The sequence below is a fragment of the Paralichthys olivaceus genome, chromosome 12 (genome assembly GCF_024713975.1).
Source record: "Paralichthys olivaceus isolate ysfri-2021 chromosome 12, ASM2471397v2, whole genome shotgun sequence".
In the NCBI taxonomy this organism is placed as follows: Eukaryota; Metazoa; Chordata; class Actinopteri; order Pleuronectiformes; family Paralichthyidae; genus Paralichthys; species Paralichthys olivaceus.
In genome coordinates, this window is record NC_091104.1 from 21505788 (window position 1) to 21527147 (window position 21360).

Genomic DNA, 21360 nt, shown 5'->3' on the forward strand with positions numbered 1-21360 from the left:
CCCAAGCATTGGACATACACAATAAGTTCACAAGGCAGCCAATGCTGGTCTAATATTTTTCTTTGTGTTTGTTTTTTATTTCAGGACATAAATCTGATTCTGTCCTCAAAACAGTACTGAAGCAGAAGAATACACATTTAAAATATAACTCTTCATAAAGATGGACGACATAGCTGCCATCTGCCTGGTTGTTCTTTATGTCATAAAGCAGGAGATGGACCAAAGTAAAAGGTCAAAACAAACGTCATATAGCTAATTCTAAAAGATTGTTTCTGTAATTTTAGATGACCTGTGATCCTGTAAGTTTGGAATTAATTAGTTAGACTGACCCATGTTTGGTCGAGCGTGTGTATCGAAGGGACCTCGCAATATCTGGGATATTTTAGGTCTATTTCCATATAGTTGTAGGAAGTGGAGACGGGTTGTCCATCTTTGTATATAGTCAACGGTTTAAACCTGTGAGTCCAGCAGAGTCTCACAGCTTCTGGGAAACATCACCACTGTGCAACAAACTACTTCACGTATTGTTTGTCCGTGTTCATGTTTTTGTATTGTTTGATGAATGAGACTCACAGCTAATTCAAACCAGAAGCCACTACACAAACAAACCTTAATGTGGTTAGGACAGAAGCATCCTACATCCTCACTAACACACGTACGCTACACATACAGTAAATGAAAATGAAAAGAGTCACATTAGCTTGAGCAGGGCACTAAGGGAGTATAAATGAATAGCATTATGAAAAGAGAATTGTCAATTGACAACAAGGATTAGTTGGCATGAGCTGTTTTGTTTTTCTGTGGTGCACAAAACATTCTCATCATGGGAGAGTCTGAACAAAGGTCAGGTGATTTTTTTTATTTTTTATATATAACTAACAGACCATTTGGACACTAAGGACCATAATGAGAATTATCAGCATCTGCATTCAGATTAGTCATGTATATCTAATTCCTACATGTGGAGTCTTCATCATTCATTTTATTTATCTATACTTAGGACTGTGCCTTGCATGGTATTCTACTAATTAGGTTTAAATGTTTGAGTGATGTGCACTGGCAGCTCCGCTCGGATCCACTGCTCAGTTAATCAGTGCTGTGAACGCAGGCACAGACGCAGCGTGATAAGATATAAAAACTAATTCACTAGTCCAGGAGACTTATGTACAATTTTACACTGTGAGAAGATGGAGCTCAGGTTGATCACTTTAAATTGCACTACAGCTCTGTCCATTTATTATCAGAACATTGAGCATTTTCAATTCCAAGCACAAGCTCCTTTGTTTACCCTTTTTTAGATTGTGCTGTTTGTTTTATTTAAATATGAATTTCACTTTCATCCTTGGCAATCTAGATTTAAGAACTCACTTGTGTGCTTTGGACATGTTTGCATTTATCTCATGCAAAAGAGGATGAACGAAATTACAATCCCATCATCGTCATGCTGAGTATTCACTCAAACAAAGGGGACATCTCTAAATTTGGCCCTGAGCGGAGCTGGAGCCTCCTCTGCCACACCATGTGTATATTACAGTTGGCAAATCATTTCAAGGTTATCAAGGAGACAGTGACGGCCCTTATCTTGGACTTCATTTCCTTTCTATTATAGGATATGGCAGGGAGCATGTCCCACACTGCAAAGCTGTTCTGTAGCAATGTGCTGTGGTGCTGTAACATCACTTCCCATCTGGTCAACACTTCCCCTCCACTCTGAGCAAAATGTGATCGAAGGGACCGGGACAGAGACGGAGCGAGGAGTGTTTGGTAAAAAGGGATTGGAGAGAGGTGACAGCAGTGAGAGAGGAAAGGCAATACAACATCTAAAAAAGCAAAAACATAAGAGGGGGAGCTGGCAAAGGTAGTAATGCAAAGCCTTTGGAGTCGGAGCATAGACATTGGGGAAATCAGAAAAACTCAGAGCCTGTTTGTGTAGTGGGCTTTTGTGTGCATTTGTATTTGCTGTGCTCTTACAAGCACAATTCTCTCCAAACAAAACACAAAATAAACCCTAAAATAAACACAGACTGTTTGCTATTTCCCAGAGTACTTGTCATAATCGAAAGGTAGAGACCTGCTGGGATCTGTGTGAATAACGTTGCAATCAGTGGGCTGTGGCTGCTTAGAACCTTAGGTGAAACTATCCCACCCTGGTGTTGTTGATATTAAATCTTTTCCAAGGAAAACAATAATAAGATTGCATACATCTTATTAGAGAAGGCAACTCTCTTGAATGTTGAATGCAAATACAATATCCAACAATACTGCAATATAGCTAAAATGTAGAATAGTTCAAAACCCCATCAAACAAAAAACATTTGAATTAAATCGAATTATTATATATAGAATTAAAAGCAAACAGGTTGAACACACTAAACTGAAAAATCACAGTTGCAGCATTGGTCAGGATGTACAGGAAGACCAATAACACAAGGTAAACTGGTCATCCTCAAAAGATAATGTCACACACAGCAGGTTGATGCTTTTGACTGAGCGAAATGATGCCCAATTCATGAGAGGGACATTTGAGAAAAAAGCCATAACTCAAAAAAAATTATAAAACTGCAAGATGAAGCTTGAACATGAAAATAAGCCGGATGAATATTGGCAGGACATTCTTTGCTCAGATTAACCCAAAATAAATTTGTTTGGATCAGATGGGGGACAGCATGTTTGTTGTGGACCTGGCCAGGAACAGTGAGTGTCCTGATATGACAGGGCTGCATGAGTGTAAAAGAGTGTAAAAACAGGTTTGCATAACCAAATACTGGTGAAGACATGACTCAAGAAGCTTGGTAGGAGAGGAAAACAAGTTCCATGATCCCAAAAACACTGCCTAAGAAAAGATTAAAAATATAACCTTCATGTCCCAAGTTTGCTTCTTTGGATCATTTTAAAGCAGAAGGTAGAGCATCACAACCTCTCCAGCAAACAGCAGCTGGCAGAACATCTTTCCACAGGCTTTAGACCATTAGCCTCAATGTACAGGAAGAAGTAGAGCCAGACATACAAAATCCATCCATCTATCCATCATCTATAGTGCTTATCCTTTTGAGGGTTGAAGCAGGGTAAAATATCCAAAACATTTAAATTATAGAATCTCACTCATGAAGATTTTACTGACTTGTTGCTCCTGGCTCTTGAATATTGACCTTTCATCATAGTTTAATCAGTAAAAACATTTCTGTCCATCAAATTAATCCAACTAAAAGAAAGACACAAAATGATATTTACTTAACCCTGAACACGGGTGTTCTCTCGTGCTCCTGTACTCTCTATGTCTGGACTGTATCCAGGTAAAACCTGATACTACATGGGAGCGTTTCAGTACATTCTGAAACCCAGTTCTCTACTGCACCTACGAAAGTAGCCCTGTGACAGACAGGTGACCTGTCAGACCTCCCACCTGATGTCAGCTGGGATTGGCACTAGCCCTTCCGTGACCCTCAAATGATAAATAGAGGTGGTGGATGGATGGATCTACTATAGCCTTGGCACTTTAAAATAATTGTGTCCTTATAATGACTGAAAGAGTCCTTTCTCAATAAGTTGATATCTTGAGATGCAACAGGTCATTGATAAGACAAGTGTAGGTCTATTTTATTTGAGTTGTGCCCACAAAGGGGCAAGAAATCCAAAACAAGCTCACAGATTATTGCATTATAAATCTGTTATAGCACAGTTGTCTACTTGGACACAAAAACATCACAAGTTCATCATCCAATTGGAATCATGTTTGTTTTTTGTTAATTTAAGAGGAGCTCATTATTCTCTTTCCTTTTACCTCCAGTTACGTCTCTGCCAACCCCAGAAAAAGCAAAATCTGACTTGCAATTTAATTTATTTCTTGTTTTTGGTGCTCAGTCAGTATGGTGTAGTGTATTTATCTACGATATTATGGTTTGCATAGTTTTTTTTGTGATCTAAATAGCTGCAGGAAGCAGAAGTAACTTTATTGTAAGTATTAAAGCAAAATGGAAAAAAGCTAAAAGAGCAGATGAACAGATGAAATGTTGGCTGACAAATCTGTCACTGTACACAAATACATTTCCTAATCTGTTGGCATGATTTACTATGAAATTTTTTTTCCCTTTGTTGATTTTATTTCACATTACATCAATGCCAAATTACATCTAAAAACACATCCGCCTCATCCAAATTTGCCAAAGAAATCTTGGTCATAGCCGAGCTGGAATGAGCATTCAGCAACTTGACTACTGGAAGTCTCAGTGTCTGTATGCCATTCAGTTGTAATTTTTTATCATGCAGAAATATATATTTTTCCCATTAAATACATTTATAGTTATTTAAGTAGAGAGGGAGAAGGAAGGCAGCCCCTGTTTTATGTTATCTACATGGCAATCTGGGATTTTAGAGCCCGAGTGGAAACATTGTAATGTTCAAACATCAAACTGTCTTTGTTTTATAGAAGTGTTGATGTGAAATGTCTGCAAACTGGACACTTACTGTAAACAGTGCTGCCACAGCACGATAGTGTGGATATCAGCAGCCAAAAGGTAGCAAATCTAGAATAACAACACACATTTTAATGATGCATTCAAACATACAGTATATTGTGTGTGAGTGTGTGTATGGTGAGCAGCAGCATATTTACTCTCTGGTCAGGGAAGCAGGTAATCAAAGTGTTTTCATGTGTGTCATGACTTGTATGTAAAAGTGAAGGGATGGACAAGAGACAGGGGGAGGGTAGAGAGAGAGAGAGGGAGGCGGAGAGAGAGCGAGTGATTGTTGATGAGCTCGGAGCCAAAGAGAAATCAGTACAATTTGCTTAATAAAATTAGGGACAGTTGAACTACACAAAGCCAGCCGCTGGGTGAGGGAGGACAGCATTCACCGCTGGACTGCAGCTTGCCTCAACACAACAACTTGACCTGAGTGTGTTGTTGTCTCTCGACCCTCAACACACCTGCTGGCTTTAAAGTCTACACATAGAGCCTTCCTCTGCACTCTCAGTTGAGGCACCACCTGGCACCTGAGAATCTTGGGTGGGCTCAAAGGGTGGGCCATGCATCACCAGGCTAAAGAAGAAAGCAATCCTCCCAAAATGGAAAACAACGAGGAAGCTGAGATGACAGCTTCTGCTGAAGCTCTGGACAGTCCCCCCTCTGAAACTATAGGAGCTCAGTCAGAGCAGGCCTGCGCCACCCTTACCCCCGACCCCCACCGCAGATGTGGTTTTTTCTGTCAGCCGTGGTGTCTGCTCCTTGCATTGATCCTGCTCCTGCTTTCTCTCTTTGGCAGCTGGGCAGTGGTCCACCTCACCCTGGGCACACATGGTGGATCGCCTTTTCGGGTCTCAGCCAGCTACGATCAACGGATCCCGCAGGACGACACGGCCACCATCGAGCCCCACTTCACCACCAACTGCACCATGGGTAAGCTGACACTTTTGTGTGAATGTGGCTAATTTTGTGAAATATATGATTTTGTATGAATGTGTAAAAAGGGATGTTTAAAAGTTGTTTGCTGAAGATAAACAAAAAGGATTTATCCAGTGCAAATATTCTCTGATCACACCTGTTGCATGGGTTTATGTTTGTCATGTATTTATAAAGCTTTTCTCACCTTGATGACCACTCAAAGTGCTTTACAGTCCAGATTTCATTCACATATTCATACACACATTACTCACACACTGCTCTCACAGCCGTCAGCCAGAAGCTTTGTGCTTCAGTCTCAGCACGTGTAATGGGGTAGACAGGGATCAAAAGGCTGACCCTAGTGGGCAACCCTCCCTCACTACTGAGCCAAATCTGCTCCGTTCAGTGTGAGAGAGAAAACATGCTCATAATTCATATAATTAACATGCAGTGCATTCTTAACATCTGTCTTTTGAGTACATCTGTCATGACATATGCAATCGTCAGAATTCAAAATTTTTGCTCATTCACTAATTTGCATTTTTCCTAATGTAGACACATTTTATATTTGATCAAATTTGAGTTAAACAAGTCTAAAAAAAGGATTTATACAAATATTATTTGATCCTCCAAAACCATTGCATGGGTTTATATTTTTCATATATTTATAAACTGAGCATCGCACCACAGCCAGCACTGACCTTTTTTCAAAAATTTGACAATAATTGTTTGTGATGTGAGGCTCTACTTTATCTGGTTTATCTAATGAATTACTTGATCTTACATAAAGTAGTGTAAACAAGTACAAACTGAGATATTATGTGATAACTCCTGGGAGCCTTCGTAAGTTTTTAGTAGTTGTGTGTGTGTGTGTGTGAGTGAGTGTTTCCTGTCACAGTCTCTGGATATAATGTGTGCAGACTAAATGTGTCTCACATGTCTGCAGAGCAGCCGAGTTGCCAAAGCAGTTTAAACATGTCGAACTGGAAGTGGCTCGGCTGCATTCAGTGATTTTTTAACTTCATTACACCATGTTGCGGAGTGAATGAATGAAATGCGTAGACTGCTCGAGACTGAAATAATATCCTTCTCTGTCAACCTGGAAAGCTGCTGAAATTGGATTAAAATAACTGATTCAATTTCCTCCTGCGCAACATGCAGAAGCACAGCACCCTTTGCTTACACATTTCAAGTGTGTGTTTCCAAGGAAATGTGGACAAAAGCTTTGTTTCCTCTAAGACAGATGTGTGGTGGGCAGAGGGGGACGCAATGTCACACCAAGCATAAGATGTTTTAATGGAACAGACTGCAGTTTTGTACATGTATGAAATCATACAGATGTATTAAATAGACGATATCATCGTCATCTTTGTCAAAAATGCGACATGATGAAAAACGGATGATCTTGTGAGTGAGTTAATTTCATGCTTCAACTGGAAAAGTTACCCAACTTGTTTACCAGACTGCGTTCAAGTCTGCTGAACATAAAAAGGAATAATCAAGTAAAGGATGACCAAGAGAAATGCTCCACCAGTAGCTGCTTATTATGGACTAAATTAAATCTTAAAACTGGCAGCAGTGTTCAAAAGAGATCCCTATATTGATATAATGTGATATAATGTTGCTTACACAACACTGTCCTACAAACCTACCTTCTTTTACTTGGTTTTGCAGTTATGTATTTGTATTTGCATTCAGACTTCTTCAGTAAATACGTTCATTAGATAGTGTAAAATGTTAAAGAATGCTCTGTAGAGGCTCATGGGAAAGAGTTTTTTTTTTGCATCTGCACTACAGAGAAGAACTTACAGAATGAACTATAAAACCAATCTCCTTGAAAAACAACCCTCAGTCCCATGGCAGCTGTTAGCATTTACACTTTCAAGCAAAAAACAGGGATACCAGAAATATATTTCATGAATTACACTGATTAGACCATAGATAATTACATAGAACATGTGGCTGTATTTTTGAGCTTATTAACTTTTCAAGTCATTTTACACAAGGAATATGAAACATTCTGAAAAGTTTGGTGTAGTTTGTTTTTCCTGTTTTGAACAAAGTTGCAAAACTTCTGCCCCTGGATTTAGTGGACACCGGGGAATATGATTGGCTTGTTACGTGAATAATTGCTCCCCTTCCTGTCAACTATTGTCATCCTCAGTTGCCCTAATTTCTTACCAGAGATTTGGGGCGGCTCGTTCGGACAAAGGACTGACAGATGGACCAGTGTTGTGCATTGCTTCTTTAAAGTCCACTCTATCCCACTGCTTGTTATGCTACATATACTGGAAAGCATTCAAGTGGGCTTTTGATTGCACTTTCCTATAAAACCATACAGAGCTTCTTAAAAATAGGTGATCGTTCCCCAAGGCCTCTGTGAATTCAGAGCGATGCCCACAGTGCAGCAAATTTAATCTCCTCACCTTTATAGAGGGTGAGTCTCTTTGAGCTCTGCAACAGTGAAATAGTTTCTATGCTCGGTCAATATTTAGTCTCCAATGAAAGAGGAAAATCATTTAAAACATTTTTCCTGGCACTAATTCTTTCAATTTAATTCAAATGGGTCGTACTGGAGGACGGGTCAGAGCAGTTAGTAACAGGGAACAATTCATCATTGATGCAGATGAGTTTCTCACAGTTGGCTGACACTGGCAACCTGATAACTAATCGGCAACGCCCGACTTCCCCATTACATGATTTGGTTTTGGTTGTCAAATATGTAAATGAATGTGTGTGAGTGTGGAAAATGGAAAAGTTATCATTGAAAGGATAGAGATAGGGGAATTCAAATGGAGCTTGCATGCACATGCATTTTGTATTTCTTACTCTAACCCTCAATTATGAGCTTTCACATAAACTTAATCAATATTCTGGTGCTAAAGTCCTTCCTAAAGTGAGGTTTCAGAGAACAGTCACTTCCCCAAACGATCACCAGAACACTTTTGCACAAAAGAAAAGCTTCAGATAAAAGTGCACAACAAAGCAAAACACACAAAAACAAATCGGCATCAGTTCCACTCCAGCCTTAATGATTCTCCAGTGATTGTTTGTCTAACTGTCTCCTCCGTCAGCGCAAGTACGGAGCTGAGCGGCCTCTATTGCTCATGCAAATCCAGACTCTGTTGAACAGTGTATAATTGTTCTCTGGGTTCACTATGTTCCTCTTTGCCAGGCGGCACATAAGCTGTGGCTAGCAGAGAGAAAAAAACATGCAGACGTGCCGTACTGTCCTCAGGCAGCACCTGAGTCCCCAACACAACACCCACTGCACACATCCCACGCCCAAACTAAGCCTTAATCCGTCTCGGCACACTCACCGTGCGGCCTCACCACGTTTCGCGGTGTTCTAAACCTCCCCCACTTTCCCCTTCAGCACCTGTCACAAGGCTGGGCTCAAATTACCTCCCATCCTACCCTGCACGGAACACGAAGCCAGGCTGTTCAATTAAGACTCTCAGTCTCAATCCCTGGCAAAAACAGTTGTTTGCTTTATTTTCCCAGTCCCTTAATTAGTGCCATTAATGTTGTTGATGTAATTTGAAGTTTTAATTTAGGCAAGAATAATTCTGTGGACATATAAAGTTATGTTTTTCCAATTGAGAAGGCTGCACAATGGATTTTTGTGAGTAAAGCCTAATTTAGAACCCCTAAGTGTTAATGATCTGGTTTTATAAAAAGCCTTTCTCATCTTGATATTCACTCAATGTCCTTTACAGTTCAATTTTGTGCCATATTCATACACATATTTATACAATGAATCTATGTGCAGCATCGTCTCTATCACACACTGCTCTCACACAGCTCTCATAGCCATGCAGGCAGAAATGTTGTGGTTCAGTCAGCATGCAGGATGCAGTAGAGAGGGATCAAAATGCTGACCCTGGTGGATGACCCGCTCTGCCTCCTGACCCAAATGTGCTCATAATAAATATATATTCCATCTTCATGTGGGCACGTCTGTCATGACACTGTGTCAAACTTTTCTTCACTCACTGATATGTATATACATATATATATATATATATATATATATATATATATATAGATAACTAGATCAAAACTGACCATTTCCCCCCTCTTAGTTGTTTCCTTGAGCAGAGAGGTGGCAATTACTCAATCGATAAATGGAGGAGTGTCTGACTTCTTCCTCCATACCCCTCCACTTTAATTAACTCATCAGTCACAGGGCCAACAAGCAATCCAATTTGTTGCCCCTAAAGTGACTTGTGTGGCTGCTTCTGCGGTGCTCATCCTTCCCGACAGGAGGTTAGAATCCCGCCTTCTACCAGTATTTCTCTGACGGTTGTTGCATAGCTGTACAGAGAACCTAATTATTCAGGAGCAGCAAATCTGTCACTCTTCAAATCCCACTGTCTCTCCCCTGGAAGTAAACACAGACTAATGTGTTGACTGACAAGCTCATTACTAGATTGTGTCAATAGCAGTTTTGACTTGGTACTGTGACAAGGTAGAAGGTCACATTTGCCTTTGCAGTTATAACAGTGTTTGTCCACTGAGGAGGATATTCTGTACTTGTGCTCATGCATTACCCCCCAAACTGTCTCAATTCATTTTTCCAATTGGCGACAAGGCGGTGGCAGTGAACCCCCATGGGGATTTGAACCAGTGACCTTCCCTTTCCCTCGCCCATTTCCCTAACCATTACACCATGCTGCTGCAGACCCCTAATGGAGCATAACAGCGAGTCTATACTTTGCGATTAGGTACACAGCAGAGTGAGGGTGTCCCTAGGCCCATCAATCACACACAGCCCTGTAGAGGCAATGAGGGAAATGGGTTCAGAGAAAGCCGGTGGAGTGGACAGATTTTTGGACATGTGGATGGATGGCTGATGGTGATTTGGAGAAAAAAGCCGTTCAGTGTCAAAGTCTGGTGCAGGGGCTCTGCTTTAAATACGCAGAACATCTCCAGCATGAGCCTTTAATTTCATTTCATTTTGACTGCATGAATAAAATAAACTCATCCCTGGAGTTTGTGTTATTGGGTAAAAAGCCCAAGGTGATTGGATTTTTGACAGAGATAAACCCCCCACACTGTCATAACAGAGTGAGGGTGTTTATAAGATGAAAAGAATGTCAGAATTCAAGAAAAAGCTTTTATGGATGTTGTACACTGACGCAGTGACTGAGCAAGAATAGGATAACTGATTTCATTGTTTCCATGCCAGTCCTGTAGAGAAACATCAGCTCTCTCATAAATGTAAGATGATCAAATGTATTATTCTTGGAAAACTTTCCGTTGGAGGATCAAACTTTTGCCTTACTATTGATTTTCATTTATATTATCATTCACTTGATATTTTGAGCCTTATGATTTTCAATGGCGAGACAATTTTGTCTCTTCTTCACTTTCTGACCCAAATTTAAAAGACGATTTGAAGGTAAAAATTTGGTTTTAGGGTTAGAAATAGGATTAGTTGAGGGTAAGGATAAGGGTTAGGCGTGTAATTGTGATGGTTAAGGTTAGTGTGTGTGTGTGTGTGTGTGTGTGTGTGTGTGTGTGTGTGTGTGTGTGTGTGTGTGTGTCTATATTTATAGAGGGCCAAATTCAGTTCCATACAGGACACATTTGATAAATTCAATGGGCTGTTTGAGTGTCAAGACTTGCAGACTTGCATGTGAAGTTACTGCTACATTTACCTCAGTCAGTCATATGCTGTCAGTCAGTATGTGTGGTTGCATCAATATATTTGTGTCATAATAGTAATTGTTTCAGTTCATTAGATGTAGTGGAATAAGCAGTATAGGGCTGATTATTTGGTGAAATGTTCCTTTAGACTGGCAGTCAGGTTTAAGAGATTTTGTGTGTATTGTTCTTGAAACTTCATTAACTACTGGTGATTATGGCTTATTTTATTGTGTTATTAACTCAGTGTATTCCTAGTAAGACATAGAAGGTTTAAAAAGAGAGCAGTGCTTCCCTTCACCTCTCTATCTGCCCCCTCCCCAACCCATGAGGTAACTCTTCTTCACTGACAACATTAAATGGATTCTCAACAAATGAAAATAAAATATTATATCTACAAGAGAAATTAGTTTCACCTTTGCCAAATGAATTGTACAGTAGTTCATGCTGACATTTGAATCCCCCGTTGTACCAGAAGTTAAATTAAAACAAGGCCACAGTGCAGGCCCCTTAGGAAATAAAATCAAACAGTGTTCCTGAAACAGAACAAGTGATAAAATGTCTATTTCTCTCAATAAAAAAACATAAATGCGGTGGAATATAGTATTTAATCAAATTTAGGGCATAAGCAACAGATGTGAAGTCATTTTCATGTATAAACTAAAAAAGAAACAAACACTTGATATAATAATTAAGCATCACATACTTTTTTATTGTATAAGGTGTAATTATACCATTTTCAATATTGTAAAGTTTAACTTTTATAACGATACACTTTGTTTAACAAGGTTTTTATGGGAGCAGATACACTTCCAAAGTATCGGAAAGGTACGTCATCACTTTCACTGCACACGGATGTTGAATTTGCACTTATAAAACAACCTGATCAAGAGCTAGAATGGCACGCAGTGGAGCTTATATCTCAGTCAAGGTCCAACAGTCCCCTTAAATTCAATTAAGCCACACCAAATGCACACATTCATCGATATCAGTCTTCTTAGTTTACCTGGTTTTTCTCTTCTTTCTCTGCATGATTATTTTGAGAAATTCACAAAAATGTCAAAAAGCGTAAACATATCTCCCAATGTTAAAGAAGATGAAAAATAAATCCTAGATCCACCCCCCTAATTGATCTGCTCTAAAAGTAAATGGGTTCTTTCTTGGCCCATACCACACCTTTCAACTAGGTTTTAACAATAAAGTAGTTTTTGCATAATCCTGACAAACAGCAATGAAAACATAATGTCCTTTTTCCAGGAAAAAATCAATGTTGGTATTATTCTTTATATAATAAGTCTCTTCATATGTTAATTTGCTGTTTACCATCCATTCTGCAGAATATCATTTTGTAAAGTATATACTTCAACCAGGCCTCAGACTTTTCATGTCCCTTTTCCACTGGTCAAAAAAACCCAAACATCTGACTTTTGATGATAATGGGAATGCAAATGATCTGTATTCACTCCTGGGTCAAATGACTTTGCAGAAGACATAGGTTTTTATTGTCTATGGCTCCGATCCACAGTGTTGGAAACGAGACACCTTGGTGAACACGCTAATTTGGCAAAACAGTGAGGTGAGAGAGCACCTTAGTCGTCAGTGTGTTTGTGATGTTTAACGTGACACAATGGAAGAAATGCAAGCTTCTCAACTTGCAATGGGAAAGGAGTCAAAAAATTACGTTTTTTCATTTAAAAACCTGCATATATCTCTTAATTTTGATGTAAAAGAGGTATAAGACTATTTCCATACACAGGTCATTTTTTTTCAATTCATTCATTCTTTTTGATCTTTTTCTATAAGTGCTACCTGAAGGCCTGGGTAAAAAGAATAGAACTAAAAAGTAATTTTATCAGATACTTTGTTTCATAAGTACATTAGGGAAAGTATGTTAAAAGGAGGCACTCTTTAATTTTTGGCCACAGCCTTTAGGAGCCTTGAGGGAAATCAGCAGTTCTCACCTACCTGCCAAATTTACTTGAAGATAATTTGATGTGATATTTTTTGTCTTTTTACTGCAAAGATCTGTGAATCTTTTGAGGGCACTGGATACTTTTAGGTCCCTTTGGAAGCCTGTTGGAGGTCACATTGTTATCCCAAAGAGAATGTCCAATTACAAAAAAAAAGTAAAGTAAAAAACACAAGTCATCAATTAACAGATAATACAACCTGCCAGGACAAAGCCCTATGTGGGATAAGCCTCATCACATTCTACCTTTAATCTCTTGCCTTAGGCCTTTCCCCGAGCAGCGTCCCCTCAACACAAACTGGGTTTCTGTTGCAGGCACTTTTCCAAGGCAATCTGGCAGTTTCATTTTAAGATATTGAGCAAGTGTTAAATGGCCCAGGGCACCGAGTGGAGTGTTCCCAGCATACGCATGCCAAATGGAACAGATGTCTAAATCAACCCTGACCTGGCAGGGAGGAGAGAATTTCTGGATGTTATGCACTTAAAGCATCATTGAAGGGAAATCAGTCATAAACACACAGTAACCTTAAATCTCATTAGATTCTGAGGCGGACACCGTTCCTGCATTAAATGTTTAGATAAAATAATGTAATATACATAATATGATCATTTGTTCTATCTAAATCCGTTTACAGAGATATATAGGTGCTCTTTTAGAAAGACTATCTATTCTATGAACTTTACTTCCCTCATTCTACAAGTGGTACAGACTTTACAGTACAGTTAATGCCATTCACCCATTCACACACACATTCATACAGTCCATTGAATGGCAGCAATTTCTCTATGAGAAGGGGACATCTTGGGGGTTCAGTATCTTACCCAAGGACACTTTGTAATGCAGATCAGGGCCCAGGTCAGCGGTGACAGGGTTAGAAGACAGCTCTAACCCCTTCGGCCACAGTCGGTCCATGGGGGGATACGTGTACCTATGACAACCCGTTGTTATGACAGTTCCAGCTCCTGACAGGATGATATCACGTGCTGGTGTCCGAAATAGTGTGACTGCTTCTGAAATTGCTGATCTCCTGGGATTTTCACACTCAACAGTGTTTGGAGTTTTTACTCAGATGCTCCACTTTCATCAAACCAAAACAAAACTGTGAAACATCAAGGATACATTTACACTGAAGAATCAAAGCTCTCTGGTATAATGCTAATGGTGTTGAACAAAACAAAGGCTACACTCTCACCACAACCAAGCTGCCTATGGGGCAGATGCTTTCATGTCAAGGCCACTCCATATTACTGGTCAGTCACAATTTTTACTAAGTTTCATAGACGAGTAGTTTTGGTCATGTAAGAAGCCTTAAGGGTGAGAAAAGCCACCGTGTACTGCTTTGATTCATGGATATTACACACAAAGTGCAGATAAAAGCAAACCTAGCTTAAAGGGTAAAATCACTAGTTTCAGTCTTGGTCTTCCTTAGCTGTATAAATGTTTTTTTATAAATCACACCATAAGCCAACAAAGTAAAAATTACCTGTATAAGCAAGATTTATCATGTGCACTATAATCACTGTACGCAAGCAACTCGAGCAGTGATTGACTTGTCAAAGGTACTTGCAATCATTTTTACACTTTTAGCGGAAAGTGGCTATCGTCTCTGGAAGCCAATAACTGTTTCTTTCATTTTCGCGGGTGTTACTGTTTCTCTGTGACAGAATTGGAACTTATCTAAGTGGCCACCCATCGTTACGTTTTTGAATTGCATTGAATTTTGAATTGAATTTTCAAGTTTAACACTTATAACCCTAGTGCTGTTCAGTCTTATTAGCTGTACTGTTCCTTGTTCTCTACACCTTCACCCACTTATACCTTATTCCTCAGTGTGTTATACTTTTACCATCAATTATACCACTCAGACTCTGCAGACTTTAACATTATCTACACCCACGTCGGATGTAGCATGTTATGTTCCACATTATTTCATTAATTTATAAGATTATTTTATTCCTTTCTTGTTTATGGATAAAAATGTTCTTGCTGTTTTCAATGTTCATAAAAGGTATTTATGACACTCTTACTTCAAGATTGTTAGTGGCTTCTTTAGTTCATACTTGATATGAATTTAACAATAGCGATGTGCAAAGTATTGTAATCATACATAAAATAGCAAACAGTGAGTCATGCTATTGATATGAATGATTTTGGTCATTACCTAACTCCATCATTAAATCAAAACTTTTATTTGTCCAAAGGCTTGGATGGAAATACCTGCAAGATTCAGTCTCAGCTGTTGAGTTCGTTTCTAATCAACAAATTGCTGTAAGCAATTGAGCAAACTGTAAGCATGCAAACACAGGTACATGCTTAACAGCTTGTAAACGTTGCTGTGAGCTTGTTAGCAATGCTGATGTGAGCATTTAGCTCAAAGCAAATGTTTAAAGCTGCTAGCACAGTTGCAGATGCATAGTCTTACTAAATAGGCTACATGGAGCATCATAGCAAGTCACTGATAATTGATAGAAATAGGTTTAATGTGGAATTAGGTACAATACTTAATTCAATACAAAATTATCTGCTTTTGGTTGATAGAAAAAGCATCCATTGGTTTGTAGAATAGACGTTAAAGGATATTCTTCTGCCCATCTGCTCCTGTGTGTGCCTATGTCTCTGCAGCAGTGAGTATGACAGATAGCAGGAGTGATTTGGCAGAGCTCTGACCAATCGAGCATGGCTGTATGCAGTTAATTGAATTTATGAGCGAATACCTCTTGTCCTGTCCACTGTCCATTGGGAAACTCGGCTGCATTCGTCTTTAGGAGCACAGCCGCTGTAAATCTCCATGAATATCTCTTCTGCCTACGGTATGCTGGCAGGGTCGAGGTGCATCCCTCACTTGGGCCCCTTGAGATTTTTACTCCACAACAGAGGACAGCCCCTCATTACAGCATGTAAGATGAAAGAATACAAAGCAATGAATTTGAACAAAAAGTGACTTTTAACTAATTATACGCTAGACTAAGTCAAATCTGTAAGGGTCTCTTTTTTTTCATTTGTATTTTCTGCTTAGTTTCTTCTCTGTATACACAAACCACAAGCAGATCTCAAACCAGGCAAATCTTCAGATGTTTTTTTGTGATGTTCCAGAGAACACACAGGGATTTAAGGATATCATTGACATCCTTGCTCATCTGTATCCTTTACGTGACTCCAGCTCAACTTTAACAAGTCTGTGTTGCAATCTCCACCAAACCATAACGAAAGATTTTATTCAAATGATGAGACAAACTGCTTTGCATTATCTCATGATATGAAACACAGTGAGGCAACTCTATCAGTGGAATCTCAAAACATGATATGAATGATGCAGTTAAGCAAAAATACTGTTAACTAGGTTTCTGCTAGTGCATGGTGTGAAAAGATGAACAATTAATTTGTTGTTCTGCATACATGAAAACTGTGGTGCCTTTGAAATTTGCTTCAGTGACCACCCAGCACAACTTACATTTTATCGCTGGCCCTCTTTGCTTGATTTAAATGACTGACAGCCTTTACTGCAATCTTAAGAGTGCTGAAGACAGACCGCTCTATTTCTTTAAGAATACATTTTTCATTTCTGTTTTGTTCCATTTTTTTCCTTTCCATCTTGTAGGTAAAGTGTTTTCTTCCTGCAAACAGATGGCATGAATACAAGTGTAAAAATTAGGGCAGCTTGGTTTGTAATCTCGAAAAAAAATTGGACTTTCTGAAGACGCAAAACAAAACTTGAGCGAAAGTGCATCTTGAAAACATCCTTGGCTGTAATTACAAGATGGGATGAGAAAGAATTTCACTTCAAGCATTAAATTTAAATTGTTAATTTGAATTGTTCAAGTAACAAATGGCTTTAATTTACTTTTGTATATAAAGTGATAATTAGGCCTTCTTGTGAAATTAATTATACTGCTGTCTTGAGAAAACAGCACAAGAAGTATTTGTAAGACATTAGGGACATAACAATGTGTCTCTTGTATCTGTTAATGTGAATAATTTATATTGAAGACTTAATCCTTGTTAGAAGAGTTATGTAAATGTTCCCATGTCCTAAAATTCACAGAAAACATGTCTTTTCAACTCTAAAGACAACTCCAACATATAGCAGAAATATACACTTTCATTTCAGGAGCTGTTGGCGGCTGTGTCTCTGCAAGTAAAGTTAAGCAAAAAGGTGGTGGTTTGCTCCATGAACTCTCTGGTGTCCTTGGGCAAGATAAGCCATTTTTGGACATGATCTGAATGTCTGAAGAATTGGGTCAGGACTTCTCCAGAGTTCGCATTTCACACATGACCAACGCAGCAGCTCAGATGGGTTCACAACATAGAAATCTCACATTCCGGTTAGGGCTGGCACACCAGGCAGAGGGAGGACGTAACAAATTGATTCTGCTGCAGAGATCACGTGTTATCGTCTGCAGGACATTGACGCTGGTGTTGGCTATTTTCATCAAAATGCTTTCTCGAAATCTTTGTCTTTGTCTTCTACAAGTATTGCATTGCTTTTTCATCCCAATATATTTGCGTTGTTTCAGTTTTTTGCAGCAGTCATCAACACACTCACTGACATCTGCTTATTTGAACAAGCCTTTTTTGATTAGGGGGTTAGCACGAGAAAGTTGGGGGCGTCTCACTCAGACATTTAGGTTGTCACATACGGCCCCTCCAGAGAATGTCAGGAGATTATCCATAGGTCATTGCATGTCTGACAGCTGCTATACTAATCCCCCAATTGCCCCTAATTATTGAATTGATTAAAAAAATAACCTGCTGCAAATAGCAGTGCTGGATAATTGTGTGTGGGTGAATGTAGCTTGTTCTGTAAAGTGCTTGGAGAGGTCGATAAGATTACAAAAAGCATAATACAGTCAATACCATATCATTTATAGTATACTCTGGACTCTAAGGAAGAGTTGTATACGTTGGAAGCAGCCATTAACATCTATACCATTAAGAATGAAAGACGGATGAAATCTAATCTCTCCACCTGAATGTCACTAGTGGCAACACCAGCTTTCACAGCATGTATTAACAGCCTCTATACTGCATGTTCTAAGTGACTCTTGTTAAGCTATGTGTTCATATTTTACCAATTATTCACAGAGAGTTGTCAATCCTGCTAAGCAGAACATTACACAGTAATGGGACTGATGAGTGACTGCTGGTGAGAAGTAGATTGAACAGAAGGATTTCTGTCTCAGAAGATTTCACTGTAGACCTGAATTCCTGGCTTTAAAAACCCATTGAAAGACACCATTTTGAAGTGAAAGTATTTGTCATGAAACCCTACAGAGCTGGGAGGCAGTAATGAGAAACTGAGTCAGTTACTGTTTGTATTTTCCCATACAGAATTTTATCATAAATAATCATAAAGGAGGCTGTACTGAAAGGAAATCTGTTATTGCTTGAGAGAATGCATGCATCAATTTAAAGTTTTTTTGTCCTACAGCATTTATTTTAATGCAGGGTCCCTACTGTCGATCTCTGAATAGGTTTGCTAAGTTGCAGCATGAAAGGTTCTCTTCTTCCACTTCTGAACATTTGTCATTTACACCTGAAACAATAATCCTTTTAAAGCTTTCAAAGGTTGTCAGGTGCGATAGCTCACAGTTGATCTAATTGAGCTCAGACGTGAACGCTGTACCTTCCATTAAAGCTGTTATCTATTATGCAAGTAAGCACACAACATCACAATGTAATTGTCAATAGCATTATAACAAAAAATTGAGTATCCTGTATATGGAGTTATTGATTTGTTTAAGCACTGTGAGGAGGTAATAATATATAGTTTATCTACCTCAGATTTGCTTAATGTATATAAAGTGTTTGTCATTCTTTGCTTAGAGAGTTTAAAACCACATTTACCAAAAAAAAAAAGTATTTTAACTTGAAACTTTTTCAGTGTTGTCATATGCACAGATTGGACTAGAATATCTTTCAGTCGAGAGCATACCTTTGCCAAGGCCCATCGGTCCCCTTAAATTCAATCAAGTCAACTTGCACACACTCATAGATATCAGTCCCCAAATATATCTCACTCTCTTTTCATCCATGCGTTACTCCCTGGAAAATCTGTGTTTGGTTACAATCTACCTCGCAGTTTTTGCGTGATGCTGAAAACTCACAGACAGACAAACTTAAATGAAAACATAACCTTGTGGGCGAAGTTAATAGTTAGTCTAACTATATCTAACAAGCACCTGTGTTTATCTATTTTGTAATTTATCAACGACTGCTGATCCTTCTTCAGTCAGCTGTCCAGCTCCTCGACGCTCATTCATCTTTCCCTTAACAAAGACAAGCCAGCCCTCTGAGCTCACCGATAAGAAAACTCACTCGCTCCCACAGGCAATCCATTCTACACTGACCCACTTGTTTTCACGATCCGTCAAATGGGATTTAAGAACTGTGGTTGGCCAAGAGGGCAGCGGCCATGTGTGGCAGCACTTACCTGCTGTGGTAAGATTAAAGTTCTATGAAAAAGCCACTTTGATGCATTTTACTCCACTGTCATCACACACAAATGAATCAATACATTTACATACCTTGCCCAAAGGTGTCAGTGTACTTTAGATAACTTTTTCTTTCTTTTTTGATAAATCGCTATGCTTGCGGTGTCAACATTATACAAGAGGAAGGCACTGAGCACAGAGAATGCATAATGCATGTGCTGAGCATGACTACATGCACATAGCAAGAGCACATCTTTACCCACACAGTTGGTCATTAACCAACAAGCTTGTCTCACTCTCATTTGAATAAAATGGTGTAATTTGCTTTCTTGTGTAAATGTTGTCTGTGAGACTGCACTTTCATGTGTGAGCACTGTTCACTCTTTACTTTGTAAAGCGTCCTGAAAGATTGATCATAATGTGACGCACAGCACTGATGAAAAGGGGCATTCATTAGCAAATTCATCTACTCGGTCTAATATGTTTTCAAAAATTTGAACTGGATTACTCAGTGACATATTAATGTGGCTCTCTGGAGCCATTACGACCCTGCTTCAATAGTGCACCGTGGGAGCCCCAGACTAATGTGTTTTTGTCTAATAAAACCGGAATACCACCCCCTCCTTATAATCCATAAAGTTTGGCTATCTCAGTTTTATAACTGGGCCTTAAGGTTTTTCAACCACAGCGAGAAAAAATGACTGAAATGTGCTGCAAATCAGGCATAGCTATAAAAACGTTGCTCTCTACTACATGATAATAAGACAATAATTTATGTACAACTAACATGCATCAGAAACAGTTACACTACTGTAGTGTATCACTGAAAGCTAGTGCTTTATTTTGTAAATGAAATAAATTGCATATTTTTGGAGCAGGTAATAAATTAGACTGTTGCTTTAGTTACAGCTGACAACACATATTTAATTGCATCTTTTACACCCACACATGTGTTTTTCTGTTAAATGGATTATATACTGGCTGATCTTGATTTGAATCAGCATCAAACGTGCTGAAGCGTGAAGCAACATGAATAAACACCTTCATTTATTTATAATAGTAGCTTAATTGAGATAAGACATTCGTGCATTCATCTACTTGTTTTGGTTTGTTCGATCCTGGTGCTCGTCTGGAGCCGGATATCCAAGTCCCACAACTAAAGCTTCAAGATACAGAAGTAATCCACCTAAATCCACAAACGGCTATTAATCAGTATGAGGAAAGCATATCTCGCAAACCATTCAATTTATTGGCTTCACACTTGGTTTGTGTACTGTCAATGGCTCGGGGTAGTGCAGTGTTGAGTTTGGTGCGATTTAATGAAAAGGCAACCAGAGCTCTTTGGCAGTCAGTAGGTTTAGTCAGTCAGTCTGCAGAAAGAGTTGAACGTGTATTCTTCATTGACTATAAAATCTTAATTGCTGATAAACCAGGTGGGATGAACGCATAGTTTTCGAACTCCACTCTGGACCATAGACTATTTTTAGTATCTCTGAACACAACATCCAGCACACAAACAGTAAAAAGTGACGGTATATTGGAAAACTGTTTGAGGACTCACTAATGTCAAGAATCATTGTGAATTAGCTCTGGAGCATTAACACAGGACAAGAGAACAGAACATTACAAACAGGCAGGTTCAGAACGAGCATAGCTCTAGGGTTACTAATCAATGGTGTTTGACATTTTGAGTATTTGATCATTTGTTTGTTTACCTCTGCTCCATAAAACTACAAGAGTTTTTGTGTACTGCTGTGAGCCTGTCACCCTACTGCAGCGTAAGTCTGAGGCTGAGAAAACGGAAAAACGGTTCCAAAGGTGTACCATCACGTCACACAGAAAATTATGCAAACTGAAACACAGGAGATAGATTCGCCAACATGTTAGAATTAGTGCAGCATTCCAGCTCAGCTTACAACATTTGCTTGTCGC

The 21360-nt window shown here is 39.0% G+C and overlaps 1 protein-coding gene across 2 annotated transcripts in view; it reads left to right on the forward strand.

The window, feature by feature from the left end:
• Positions 1 to 21360, forward strand: part of alk (ALK receptor tyrosine kinase) — a 340767-nt gene that overhangs the window by 259830 nt on the left and 59577 nt on the right. For both annotated transcript variants that reach the window (XM_020084757.2, XM_069535974.1), the window contains exon 5: positions 5260 to 5393. In XM_020084757.2, the coding sequence (XP_019940316.2) occupies positions 5260 to 5393 (134 nt within the window). The remainder of the gene's footprint in view (positions 1 to 5259; positions 5394 to 21360) is intronic.